Source organism: Ctenopharyngodon idella, chromosome 3 (assembly GCF_019924925.1).
Source record: "Ctenopharyngodon idella isolate HZGC_01 chromosome 3, HZGC01, whole genome shotgun sequence".
Taxonomy (NCBI): domain Eukaryota; kingdom Metazoa; phylum Chordata; class Actinopteri; order Cypriniformes; family Xenocyprididae; genus Ctenopharyngodon; species Ctenopharyngodon idella.
In genome coordinates this window covers 6,019,975-6,034,733 of record NC_067222.1, presented here as the reverse complement: position 1 = coordinate 6,034,733, position 14,759 = coordinate 6,019,975, and the positions used below count along the sequence as shown (strand labels likewise).

At 38.0% G+C, this 14,759-nt stretch overlaps 1 protein-coding gene across 3 annotated transcripts in view; it reads left to right on the top strand.

Moving 5' to 3' along the window:
- The window catches only part of LOC127508646 (tripartite motif-containing protein 16-like), a 134,630-nt gene extending 120,157 nt beyond the window's left edge, over positions 1–14,473 (top strand). Inside the window, exons 1-7 of one of the 3 annotated variants that reach the window (XM_051886780.1) lie at positions 1,212–1,250; positions 9,472–10,064; positions 10,354–10,449; positions 10,554–10,787; positions 10,873–11,023; positions 11,132–11,191; positions 11,781–14,473. In XM_051886780.1, the coding sequence (XP_051742740.1) occupies positions 1,235–1,250; positions 9,472–10,064; positions 10,354–10,449; positions 10,554–10,787; positions 10,873–11,023; positions 11,132–11,191; positions 11,781–12,319 (1,689 nt within the window). In that variant the 5' untranslated portion in view covers positions 1,212–1,234 and the 3' untranslated portion in view covers positions 12,320–14,473. Of the gene's footprint in view, positions 1–1,211; positions 1,251–9,471; positions 10,065–10,353; positions 10,450–10,553; positions 10,788–10,872; positions 11,024–11,131; positions 11,192–11,780 lie in introns of those variants that run through there. The other 2 variants (XM_051886781.1, XM_051886776.1) reach the window with 2 other exon arrangements.
- Positions 14,474–14,759: the final 286 nt, after the last annotated feature.

Here is a 14,759-nt window from a genome sequence, read left to right as displayed (position 1 = left end):
GCATGCCCTGTGACCCTGCTAAACCCCCCAATGTTCAAACCAAAACTACACCCAACCCCTTCATTTTTTTTTAGCATTTTGATTTTACAATTCCTAGATGAAATCACTTGCCTGTGATCAAAAATAGTGAGAGCTGATGTTGGGGAATATAGCCAAATTCATGCTAAATTATTATTGATGCAGTCAAAAACTCTCCCAACTGCTTTAGCTTAGTTTGGCTATCTGGAACTAAGGAAAGTACTAGAGATGTATTTCATTATTTTATTTCAAATTCTACTGTATTAATACTCTTTTCAGCGATGTTAAGACTACATCTCTTAAAGCAGAGCTCTCTGGCTATCATTTCAGTAATATTTAATTTACTGGCAATGCATACATTAATCATTGCATTTGTCTGTTTCAAAGATGTCAGAGAAAAAGCAAAAGAGTATTATTTCATTCTGGGCACCAAAGGGTCAGCCCCCTAAAAAGGTTGCTAGATCAGAGGAGGAGACAGTGGAAGAGGTGGAGGCAGAGACGGTGGAGAAGATAGAAAGAGTGACAGTTGGAGAGAAAGTAGAAGAGACCATAGAGGAGACAGTGGACAAGACAGGGAAGAAGAAGAAAGCATTAAGTGGAGCAGCCACCAGGTGTACTTTAAAAAGTGAGTGGTCAACCAAATGGCCATTCATTACCATAGACACACCAGCAGCTCCTACAACTGGTGCTCTGTTTGCAGACAGGAGAACTCAGGTGTGAACAGGCATATAAAACATAAAGGTCATCAGGCCAAAGAACAGGCACTTCAGTCAACAAGCAGCATAATTTCTATTTGTGCTGGTCAATTATGAACAACACTGTAGGTAAAATACTGCTGGCAAAAACTTGAGAGAATTTGGTGGGGCAGAGGGGCCGCTGCTGCAAATATTTGAGTGGCTCTTCCCCTAACAGATGTAATCTCACTCCAAACTTTTATTAAAACTTGAGAGCTCTGTATATATATATATATATATATATATATATATATATATATATATATATGGTATAGTTACAGTCCCAAAACAAATGTACAGTAGTTTCATCTTGTGCATTACAGAAATAAAATTTTATGTCAATGCCAGGTTTAAACTTTTAGATAACTTTTCGCTGGATAGAATATGTGAAACAACTTCACTCAGGCGAGTTTCGTGCTCGCTTTATCGTGACGTTAACTTTTTACTTTCGGTTTCGTAGATGTCAAGGTTTTGAGCATAAAATGGCGCACAGAGAAGGTAAGGTTTGATTATCAACAAAGTATGTAGGCTACATTAGCATAGATACAGTATTTCAGAGTCAAATACACTCCTACTAAGGCAATGACATTTCAGTGTAAAAAAAAAGACATTTCGGCTGTAAGTTAATTGTTTACGATTTGCACATCAAGGAAGCAATTCTAGCCTACGTCGCATAAATTTAATTAGTTTAAAACAGCCAGATATACATTTGGTAAAACATAACTTCAAAGTCTCTTGTTCTGCGAAATTTATGCAAGAATATTAACATTCAAGTTCGTAGACAACAACATTATTTAATAGTCAAGAACGGTTAAAGGGACCATCAAAATAAAGTGAAACCAGATGTTGATCCAGGAACATGTTGTACTTGGTGAAATCACATTCACCGTGATTCTGAAACCCAATTTGCTTTTTTTCCTGTCATTGTCGAAAAATTTGTATGTTTTTGCAATTTGTGTTTGTGTTTTGCAGCAGGCAGTCCGGACTTACATTGGCCCATCAGTAAACATAAATAATTTGACAAGTATCAGCAAATTATTGCTTTATTTATTTATTATTTTTATTTTTGTTATTAATATATTTTTACACAGTTTTTTGTGATAGTGCACTCTCAGAAAACAGTCACTGGGACGGTACCTTTTTATATACACCTTTGTACCTAAAGGATTCATATTAGCACTTTAAAGGGTTACTTCACTCAAAAATGAAAATTATGTCATTAATTACTCACCCTCATGTCGTTCCACACCCTTAAGACTTTTGTTCATCTTCAGAACACAAATTAAGATATTTTTTTATAAAAATCCGATGGCTCAGTGAGGCCTCTATTGACAGCAAGATAATTAACACTTCCAGATGCCCAGAAAGCTACTAAAGACATATTTAAAACAGTTCATGTGACTACAGTGGTTCAACCTTAATGTTATGAAGCGATAAGAATACTTTTTGTGCGCCAAAAAAAAAAAAAAAAAAAAAAATGACTTTATTCAACAATATCTAGTGATGGGCGATTTCAAAACACTGCTTCATGAAGCTTCAAAGCTTTACGAATCATTTGTTTCGAATCAGTGGTTCGTAGTGAGTATCAAACTGCCAAAATCGCGCCCCTCAGTGGTGAACCATTGAAATTTCGAAATACTTATGATGTAATGAAGCCTTGTTTACTGGAATCACGTGACTTTGGCAGTTTGATACACGCTCCGAACCACTGATTCAAAACAAAAGATTCGTATAGATTTATAGATTTGATAATCTGTGACTGTTCATCATTTAACTGCAAGCTAATTGCTGTCACGGCTATGGTTCCCTTTCAAAAGGGAACTCAACTCTGTGTTCGAAAACGCTATTGGGGAACGCCTCCACGTGAACCGGTGTCTGAAAACAATATCAACTCACGACAATCCTATTGGCCGGCGGCAGCCTATGAAGTCATCATAGCGCGACCCGGAAGTATATAAGGAGAGCCTATAGAACCAGTCAGTATCTTTTTCGTCTTAAGGGACTGTTTTGTTTGAAACGATATCAAACCGATATTAAGGTAAGACAATTTATGTCTGACAAACGTTTTAGGAAGTATGTGCATCCATGTCCCATAGTGTTGACATCTGATCACATACATAACTTATAAAGTTGTCTTTTATGAGAACAAAAGAGCATGTTCAGGCAGTTCTTGTGGGATCTGTCTATTTGTTATTGTGAGTGTGTTTTACTTGTAAAATGCTCCACTCTCTTCTGGTCTTTTCCTCGAGAGGAGAAGGACCGTCAGCTGCACCTAATGGTCCGGTTCTTACTTTTGCTGAGGCAAAGTAGAGACTAGATCATGGGGTTTTCAGCTGGAGCTTGGTGAAGAGTTGAAGGGGTGAAATTCCCCGTGACCTTCAACGGCTGACGGGAGAGAGCTGTGTGATTATGATGATGTGTTGTCTATGTCATCATTAGATTCAGCAGCAGTTGCTCTTCTTGTTCTAAGCCAAACAAGAGCAGGAGATGGTTGATGAGGATGAAGATGGTGAGCCTCCTGAATCCTCAAAACCACCCTGCCCCCGCGTATGTACAGCTGTGTGAGATTATGGAACGTGCCTCTGTATGATATATTATTAGGGTAGTACTTTGTTTGTCCCCGTGACGAGCAGGGTGGGCGAGAGCCGTGAGGGAGAGACTCGAGACCAGTGCAACACGCAGCTGACGCTCATTATCACTCGCGTCACCGGCCTCTCGCCGTTCCCTCACGGCTCTCGCCCGCCCTGCTCGTCACAGTCCCCTTTTTTGGATGTGTTGGCTTCAGATACAGTTGCAAGAAAAAGTATGAAAGTATGTGAACCACTTGCAGAATCTGTGAAAATGTTAATAATTTTAACAAAATAAGGGAGATAATACAAAATGCATGTTATTTTTTATTTAGTACTGTGCTGAGTAAGATATTTTACATAAAAGATGTTTACATATAATCCACAAGACAAAAAAAATAGCTGAATTTATTAAAATAACCCCATTCATAAGTATGTGAACCATTGATTCTTAATACTGTGTGTGGTTACCTGGATGATCTACGACTGTTTTTTTGTTTTGTGATGGTTGTTCATGAGTCCCTTGTTTGTCCTGAGCAGTTAAACTGAGCTCTGTTCTTCAGAAAAAATCTCCAGGTCCTGCAGATTCTTCAGTTTTCCAGCATTTTTTGCATATTTGAACCCTTTCCAGCAGTGACTGAATGACTTTGAGATCCATCTTTTCACACTGAGGACAACTGAGGGACTCAAACACAACTTTTAAAAAAGGTTCAAACATTCACTGATGCTCCAGAAAAAAACATGATGCATTAATAGATGGGGAGTGAAAACATTTGGAATTTGAAGTTCAAGGTAAATTGTATTTAGTTTGTCTTCCTGGAAACATGCAAGTATTTTCTGTTGCTTCCGAAGGGCAGTACTAAATAAAAATAAAAAAATAAATGAAATAATGAAGTGAAATAAGAAAAATTGTGACATCTTCATCCTGTTCAAATGTTTTCACCCCCCGACTCTTAATGCATCATGTTTCCTTCTGAAGCATCAGTGAATGTTTGAGCCTTTTTTAATAGTTGTGTTTGAGTCCTTCAGTTGTCCTCAGTGTGAAAAGACGGATCTCAAAATCATTCAGTCACTGCTGGAAAGGGTTCAAATATGCAAAAGACGGTGGAAAACCTAAGAATTTTTGGGACCTGGAGATTTTTTCTGAAGAACAGAGCTCAGTTTAACTGCTCAGAACAAACAAGGGACTCATGAACAACCATCACACAACAAAAAAACAGTCGTAGATCATCCAGGTAACCACACACAGTATTAAGAATCAATGGTTCACAAACTTTTGAACTGGGTTATTTTAATAAATACAGCTTTTTTTTGTCTTATGGATTATATGTAAACATCTTTTATGTAAAATATCTTACTCAGGAAAGTACTAAATAAAAAATGACATGCATTTTGTATGATCTCTCTTATTTTGTTAAAATTTTGCACATTTTCACAGATTCTGCAAGTGGTTCACATACTTTTTCTTGCAACTGTAATTAAGCCACCATTCATATGTATTCAGATGTTGGCTGTAACTAAGCTGCACTGTTAGCCACCTTTTGGTTGATTAGCTTTCTCCTCTAGTAAATGCTAGAGTTTTGAGATTAGCTTTTACTAACTTCAGATAGATCTATGTTTAGCGTCGGCCTTATGGGCCGCCTGGCATTGTGTGCTTTAGAGGCTGTTGTTTCTTAGCCCCAAGCAGATCTATGCTTATGTGTTGGCCTTATAGGCCCACAGCTATAGCTGGCCTAGGCTAGAACTAGGGTTTAGGCGGTCTGCTAGTAGCATTTACGCCCTTTTTATACTACCTCTGTTATGTGAGTGTAGTTTTCCTAGTTCTGGCCTTCTCTTATCAGAGTTGTCAGGCCAAGGCCCATTGTCCCTTCGGTGTAGGTGCAAAATAGATAGCAGCTAAGGTAGCAGACTATTGCTAAGTCTCCCTGGTGCCGTTGTCCCCTTTTCACTATGTGAATAGAAACTTTGTTGCTGTGGCCCTGCTCCCCCAGAACTATCTAGTGGTACTTTTACTTCAGTGTTTCCCCTGAACCCCTTGAACTATGTTCAAGCTTGAGTGATATGGTTGTAGCTTTTTATGAAAGCTCCTGTTCCCTAGGGTTCAGTACAGATTGTATCTGTTTTTGGTGAGAATTTCTGATGTGAAGTACCCACCCTGTTTTTTTTCAGGGTTGGATTAATAGTACTCCCTTGTTGTTCAAGGTATTTGTGCTTTAATATGTTAGTTCTGATTCCTGCCCTACACTTTGTGAGCTCAGTAACTCTAATACTGCCACAGGCTAGCACCTGTGTGTTCTGGAGTAGTAGGCCTGACTTTGGCCTCCTTTAGAGTATGGTGACGTAGTTTGTACTCCCCTTGCTGTAAGGGTAAAAAGTGTTTTTACTGAGTATATTGCCTGCTGGAATGTATAAGCTCAGGTTGAGTTTAATAAAGCTAACTGTGATGGCCCACGATGCGGCCACACATCAGTGAGCGTTAATGTGTACACACACACACACACACACACACACACACACACACACACACACACACAGAGGCATTAATTATCTAAATATTTTCTTTCGATTGTTTGATACATTTATTTTATGAATTTTTCATTTCTTTAATTGTATTTGGGTTTAGTTTTCTTTTCAAGATTTAAATTTAATCTTTATTTCGATCATTTAATTAGTTCATTTATTTTGTTATTGTACTTTGTAGTTTGTTTGTTTTTGTTTTTTTTCCCCTTTGTGTGTATTGTGGACTAGCCAATTGTATAAATGTGTCTTCATTGTTTTATTAGGGGGGTCAGTTCAGTTGGTTTGTCATGGCTTCAGTTATTTAAGTTCAGTTTTGTTCTGTTGACCTCTTTTATTAGGCCTAAGTCAGTTGATTTTGATTTCTTTTGTGAACTTTGATTTTTCTCTAATTTGGTAAATGCTTTCTTTGATTTATTAAAAAAGAGATTTTTTGGGGGAAACTAGTTTTTTCTATGCCTTATTATTTTTGACTGCTGGGTCCCTTACACTAACCTCACTATATAGTTTGGTTTTCATGTATGGCTCCCTTAGAGCTTGAACACTGCCACAAGCTGACGCTCGTGTTGTATGAAGTAGAAGGCTCTGTTTGGGCCTCCTTCAGAGCACAATAGCTTGTTGTAATACAAAGGTTGTTGGTAGATGTTTCAGTTAGTTTGCTCACGTGGAAACTAGCACTGCCGCAGGTTGACGCCCGTGTCATTCTGAAGTCGCAGGTCCTGTTTGGACCCCCCTCAGAGCAAGATGGCGTAAGTTTGTACTCCTCTTTCTTAACGAGTAAAGTATTTTTGCTGAGTACATTGCCTGTTGGAATGTGTGGATAAAATTAAGCTCAGATTGAGCTAAACTAGTTAACCTCACTGGATGGTCTGGTTCTCAGATTTGGCTCCCTTAGAGCTTAGACACTGCCACTAGCTGACACCACGTGTCTTTCTGGAGCCGGCCAATAGGATTGTCGTGAGTTCATATTGTTTTCAGACACCGGTTCACACGGAGGCGTTCCCCGTAGCGTTTTCGAATGCAGAGTCTCATTCCCTGTTCTCAGGGAACCATGGTTACATACGTAACCTGAGATGTTTCTTTCTGTTTAGAGACTTAAGTTTTTCTGTTCCTTTTTATAGCTAATTTTTATTTTGCATGTTTATTTCCTGTATAAAAAAAGGTTCAGTGGTGTTCTATATAGAACTCTAGGGTTCTTGAGTCAATTTTAAAGAACTCTTTGTGCCAAAAAAGTTCTGTATAAGGAGAAATGTCCTAAATTATTGCATAATACTTGTTTATGTTCATGTTTAATGGGTTATTTCATTTTTTTTCTATTGATAAAATACAAAATTTAATTAATTAAAACTAAATCTGTAAAATTATCCTATGATGGGCTCTAAGCGCCTGACCCTTTAAGGTTCTATATAACACCTTTTCTGTGTAGTATGTTCCTACTTGTTTCTATAGTTACTGATTAGTTCATCACCTGTGTCTAGTTTAGTTCATTAACCTGTTGTGTGTATATAGTTCTTTGTTTTATTCACTGATTGTCAAGTTTTTTCTTAACATTCTTGGTTAAGCTTACATTATGGTTTGCCGTCAGCGTTTTTGTGTGATTTTCTTTTTGCAAATACAAACCTGATTCCAAAAAAGTTGGGACACTTTACAAATTGTGAATAAAAAAGGAATGCAATGATGTGGAAGTTTCAAATTTCAATATTTTATTCAGAATACAACATAGATGACATATCAAATGTTTAAACTGAGAAAATGTATCATTTTAAGGGAAAAATAAGTTGATTTTAAAATTCATGGCATCAACACATCTCAAAAAAGTTGGGACAAGGCCATGTTTACCACTGTGTGGCATCCCCTCTTCTTTTTATAACATTCTGCAAACGTCTGGGGACTGAGGAGACAAGTTGCTCAAGTTTAGGAATAGGAATGTTGTCCCATTCTTGTCTAATACAGGCTTCTAGTTGCTCAACTGTCTTAGGTCTTCTTTGTCGCATCTTCCTCTTTATGATGCACCAAATGTTTTCTATGGGTGAAAGATCTGGACTGCAGGCCCGGATCCTTCTTCTACGCAGCCATGATGTTGTAATTGATGCAGTATGTGGTCTGGCATTGTCATGTTGGAAAATGTAAGGTCTTCCCTGAAAGAGACGACGTCTGGATGGGAGCATATGTTGTTCTAGAACTTGGATATACCTTTCAGCATTGATGGTGCCTTTCCAGATGTGTAAGCTGCCCATGCCACACGCACTCATGCAACCCCATACCATCAGAGATGCAGGCTTGTGAACTGAGTGCTGACAACAACTTGGGTTGTCCTTGTCCTCTTTAGTCCGGATGACATGGCGTCCCAGTTTTCCAAAAAGAACTTCAAATTTTGATTCGTCTGACCACAGAACAGTTTTCCATTTTGCCACAGTCCATTTTAAATGAGCCTTGGCCCAGAGAAAACGCCTGCGCTTCTGGATCATGTTTAGATATTGCTTCTTTTTTGACCTATGGAGTTTTAGCCAGCAACGGCGAATGACACAGTGGATTGTGTTCACTGTTTTCTGGAAGTATTCCTGAACCCATGTTGTGATTTCCATTACAGTAGTATTCCTGTATGTGATGCAGTGCCGTCTAAGGGCCCGAAGATCACGGGCGTCCAGTATGGTTTTCTGGCCTTGACCCTTACGCACAGATTATTCCAGATTCTCTGAATCTTTGGATGATATTATGCACTGTAGATGATGATAACTTCAAACTCTTTACAATTTTTCTCTGAGAAACTCCTTTCTGATATTGCTCCATTATTTTTCGCCGCAGCATTGGGGGAATTGGTGATCCTCTGCCCATCTTGACTTCTGAGAGACACTGCCACTCTGAGAGGCTCTTTTTATACCCAATCATGTTGCCAATTGACCTAATAAGTTGCAAATTGGTCCTCCAGCTGTTCCTTATATGTACATTTAACTTTTCCGGCCTCTTATTGCTACCTGTCCCAACTTTTTTGGAATGTGTAGCTCTCATGAAATCCAAAATGAGCCAATATTTGGCATGACATTTCAAAATGTCTCACTTTCAACATTTGATATGTTATCTATATTCTATTGTGAATAAAATATAAGTTTATGAGATTTGTAAATTATTGCATTCCTTTTTTATTCACAATTTGTACAGTGTCACAACTTTTTGGAATCGGGTTTGTAAATACTGCTTGTTATTAGATCCTCTCCTCTCACTTGTTAGAACCGAACAGTGACTACTGCATTTAAAGAATTTTAACATTTATTTTAAAGCACATATGTAAATATTTCAAAACGTGTATTGACACAATATATTGGACATCAGTGAGTCTTTCTCACACGTGCCGCAGTCTCATCATGATCCAGTTATGATATTGTGCTGTAATATGATTGATGCTAGTACATTTAAAGCAAAATTATTGCATACAAACATGTATGCAATAAGAGTTGAATAACATTCAGTTCAGGGTATTTTAGTATTGTAGACAACAGTGTAGTCAGAAAACACTGAAAGAACAGGTTAAGTCACACCCTGGAGAAAAACTTGATTTTAGGTATGTAATCGGGAAGATATATAACTCAACTGTCAAACTGCAGTGTGTATCATCTCTCTTTCTGTGTGTTTAAAAGGAGAAATGGCAGAAGCCAGTATTTCAGTGGATCAGGATGAGTTCTGCTGTTCAGTGTGTCTGGATCTCCTGAAGGATCCAGTGACGATTCCCTGCGGACACAGTTACTGTATGAGCTGCATCACTGACTGCTGGAATCAGGAGGATCAGAAGGGAATCTACAGATGTCCATTATGCAAACAGACCTTCACACCAAGACCAGTTTTAGGTAAGAATGTGGTGTTTGCTGAGATGGTGGAAAAACTGAAGAAGACGAGACTCCAATCTGCTCCTGCAGTTGATCACACTGGATCTGGAGATGTTCAGTGTGACTCCTGCACTGGAAGAAAACAGAAAGCAGTGAAGTCGTGCCTGGAGTGTCAAAGCTCTTACTGTCAAAATCACCTTGAACAGCATGAGAATCTCTTCAGAAGTAAAAGACACAATCTGATGGACGCCACTGGACGACTGCAGGAGATGATCTGCCCTCGACATGACAAAATGCTGGAAATTTACTGTCGTACCGACCAGCGGTGTATCTGTGTGCGGTGTTTGATGGATGAACACAAAAATCATGACACTGTATCAACTGAAGCAGAACGGAAAGAGAAACAGGTACTGCTTCATACTGGATCTCATGAGTGACAGTTCATGTCATTTCTCTCATTTGTTATGTGATTTTTCTTTCAATCAGAGAAACTGAAATGATTGATTGTTTTGATAGAGAATAGAAAACTGAAAAAATAAAAAAAATTACGTTATTACTGTTTTTATTGTAATTTTCATCAAATAAATGCAGCCTTGGTGAACATAAGAGACTTCTTTCAAAAACATTTTAAAATTCTTACCGATCCCAGAATTTTGAACGGTAGTGTAGTATTAATCATATTTCTGTTTTCTGCAGAGACATTTTGAGGAGAAACAGAGAAACATCCAGCAGAGAATCCAGCAGAAAGAGAAAGATCTTCAGCAGCTGAGAGAGGCTGTGGCGTCTCATAAGGTGAGTTTGGTGAAGAAGTTTGAGTCTCAGTTTGGACTTTCCTCCAGTGCTGGAGCTCTTCTAGTCCCACTGAAGCCACTGTGTGATTGTGATGTGTGTAACAGCGCTCTGCACAGACCGCAGTGCAGGACAGTGAGAGGATCTTCACTGAGCTCATCCGATCCATTGAGAGACGTCGCTCTGAGGTGACGCAGCTGATCAGAGATCAGGAACGAGCTGCAGTGAGTCGAGCTGAAGAACGACTGGAGCAACTGGAGAAGGAGATCAATGATCTGAGGAGGAGAGACGCTGAGATGAAGCAGCTTTCACAAACACAGGATCATGTTCATTTCCTCCAGGTAACACAGATCTTCTCAAACACTGAGGACTTTAACAAGCTTCTGGAATTACAGGGAGTTTGTGTTTTTGTCTTTGTGTCTGTAGAGTTTGTCGTCTGTCTCTCTCTCTGGATCTACAGACGGCTTCACTGTCAGTTCTCATCTGTCTTTTGATGAAGTAGTGAAATCTGTCTCTCAACTCAGAGACAAACTGCTGCAGTTCTGCAGTGAGGAGACAGAAAAGATATCTGGAAGAGGTAAATTAATTTATTCTCAGAAATGAGTTTAGCACCATTCATTATATAAATAGTTGAATTTAATATCTTAATGAGAATTAAACTGCAGATGTGTTTTGTTGTCTGTAGTGAAAACCATCCAGATCATTCTGGCTCCTGAAAATCAGACCAGAGAGGAGTTTCTACAATGTGAGTTACTATGAAAACACACACCAGCCTAAAATCCAGTCTAGCGGGAGAGTGCAAAAAATAATTGTTCAGTTTAAAATTAAACTTTTTTTTTTTTTTTTTTACTTTATTTAAAATACATGTTCTACAACAAAAAAATGAATATAATTATAAACAAATTTCATTATAGTTGTATCTGTACACAGTGACACATCAGTGATGTAATTTTACAGTAGTAAAAAACACATTTAGCCACTGAGAAATTTTGTGCAGACATTTTGATTTTAACTTAAAGTTCTTAAAGGGACTTTCTTCACTGAAACACAATGGAAGATATTTAAGACAAATGTCTTAGTGTTTTAAGTCCATACAGCAAAAGTCAATGTTTAACCCCAATGCTCTTAAAAATATACACTTATATGTTTCACAAAAGAAAGAAAGTTATAATATGACAGCATGAGGGTGAGTAAATGATGACAGAATTACAGTTTGAGGTGAACTATTTTATTAATGGAGCAATATAGAGAGGCCATGCAATAATTCTGATTAAAACTATTCATATTGATAGAATATTTTATGTAAATTTTAGTTTTATATTTGTCTCCATCAGATTCCCGTCTGTTGACTCTGGATCTGAACTCAGTGAATAATTGGCTCCGTCTGTCTGAGGGAAACACGGTGATCACAGGCACTGACACAAATCAGTGTTATCCTGATCATCCAGACAGATTTAATCATTGGATGCAGACGTTGTGTGTGGAGAGTGTGACTGGACGCTGTTACTGGGAGGTGGAGTGGAGTGGAGATGGGAAATCAGGAGTGGCTATATCAGTGACATATAAGAGCATTGGCAGGAAGGGAAATAATAATGAGAATTTACCTGGGTGTAACGATCAGTCCTGGAGACTGACTTGCTTTCCCGACTGCTGCTCATTCTGGCACAATAACATCAAGACTGAACTACCTGTAGTGTCCAGCCGTAGAATAGGAGTGTATGTGGATCACAGCGCAGGGATTTTGTCCTTCTACAGCATCTCAGACACAACGAGCCTCATCCACAGTGTCCAGACCACATTCACTCAGCCGCTCTATGCTATGCTTGGATTAGATAGACCCTCAACAATGAAACTGTGTCGTCTGACCAATTAAATCATATAGCGATTCTACAGATTATTTTGTCATATCTACTACTGAACTTTTAATAATCACAAATATACATAAGAGTAAAACTTCTCCTCAGATGAGTATAATAATGGCTATAGATGTGAGAACTCATAATCAATGTTGAAAAATGTTTAATATTGAAACTTCATGTAACTTGTCTGTCAGAAGTAACTTTTAAATCTCCCAATACAATAAATAGAGTTGCAGGAATAAGTTTATGCACCCTTTGAAAATAGGATTTCTCATTGAGACACTCAAAAAAAAAAAAAAAAAGGTGGTCTAATATCAATTTAACTTACAATTGAAGATTAACATACTCCGAATAAACTAACACAACTACTTGTACTTTGCACACTTAATTATTCACAGTGCAAGGTGAAGAAAGTAAGTGAAAGCTGGATACTTTTATTGTGCACAAACTTATCCTTGCCTCTGTTGTAGCGTCTGGACAGGATCAAGTTTATCAAACCAACTATAAGCCTCAGAAAAGCTTTTGACGTTTGACCTCCTTCATGTAACTCACAGACCATGGCTCCAATATGTCTGGGCCGAATTGCCCAATTGTCATTTTTGTTACCTCGTAGAAGCTAAGCAGAAGACATTCTCACCAGCTCCAAGGACTTCAAAGGGTCTCCTAGATCAACCTCACGCTGGAAACGAAGGGCAATGTGGCCCGACACACTCGCCAAAACCCCAATACACATCACACACACACATACAGGCACACACACTCACAGATAGAAAAACTCTCTGAATGCAACTTATAAGTAAACCATTCCAGAATGTATATGATGTATTACTTTGTGTTGCCTGTCCCATGTCATAATAAGCCTAGTTACGATTTTGAGTTATTTTAGAATGTTTAAAACAGTGAGAAAACAGTGATGTCATCATCCAGCTCAGTTCTGTTCGCATACAATGGTGTCAATGTAGGCAGATCAAAACGTTGAAGTCTAAGCAAGTCAAAGGCAACAGTGGAAAGGAACCCAAACTCCATCAGATGACATCAGATGACAAACAGGTGATAAAAATGGCAATTGTCTTCCGGCGATCGCGCTCCCATCGCACGCTCATCTCCTCTTCGAGACGACCACTTTCGGCAAAACCTGCTTTCAAGTTACCTTAAACTTCCCGCGGAGACACGGAAGAAGCCAACGAACTTCAGCCATGGAAGCACTGTATCTCCACACGTATATATATATGAAACTCAGCACTCAAACTCATGCAAGTACCGTTTCTTAGCCAATCTTAGATGCGCTATGTTTATATGCCCCTAATAAGGTGATTTTGATTCTTTGCTGGCTCTCAAGGAACTGTTTGTAAGTTTGCCATTCTTTTGTCTTCTCTCTCTTTCTTTCATTACTTTCATTATTCTGTATGTAGCCCATGTATTCCTTGCCTAGATTTAGTTGTTTGTATTTGTAAATTTTTCATGTATTACATTTATTATATTCACGCTTGATTGTCTCTGTTGATGCTCATGAAATAACCAAGTCACTTTAACATTTTTGATTTTAAAAGCCTATCGCTAGCAAACTGTTTAGTACTAGGACAGGAAATTATTCCTCTTGGACAAAAGATTGTACTGATAAGTTTTGGTGGACAAAACAGACCAGTCTCAAACTCTAATACTTGAACTAATTCTAAACCATAGCCTATATATTCATAATTAATTATAATTTGTTGTAATTAATTATCGATATATACATACTTCCCTTTTTGGTTGATTTATATTTATAATAACGCGTTATGATTTAATTATATATGTCACCCATTTGAGCTGATTTGCTACAGTGTATATCCAAATCATTGTCTTCTCCTGCATGTTAAATATATACACCATTCACACTGGCATGTCTCCTTGCTAACTCATTGTGTACATAGTTTTCTCTGACCTCAGTTAAAGACATCTCTAACATCTCAGCCATCAGGTTCTTGTGTTTAATCCCTTCAGGAAACTCAGTGCTTCTGCTGCTGATACAAGATCATTAGAATGAACACATTTCAAATTTTGCAGATTGTTTTATTTTACTGTCCTCTGAAACATTTAAAAAAATTTCGTCTGATATATGTATAGGCTGTTTAATGATATTTTTCGATGCTCTAACAACCAATAAATGTTTCATTTTTATTCTAACACCTTCAGTTCTGATGACCTCACATAATTTTACGTTATTACATGCAGAATCAAATGTATGTGTGATTCATGCAACTAAGGCTTCTCATTTTAATATACTTTCTCTCTTCTCTTGCTCTTTGTATGATTACTTGACTGCTCAGGTTCTTACTGGCATGCATAGATTCAGCTCAGAAACAACATTTTGAAACAACATGATTATGCACATTCTGGAAAAAGACATTAGGTGTAATAATATAATAAGGTATCAGCAAGTTAAAGAGAGAGCACATGCTTTTAGTTTTGCTT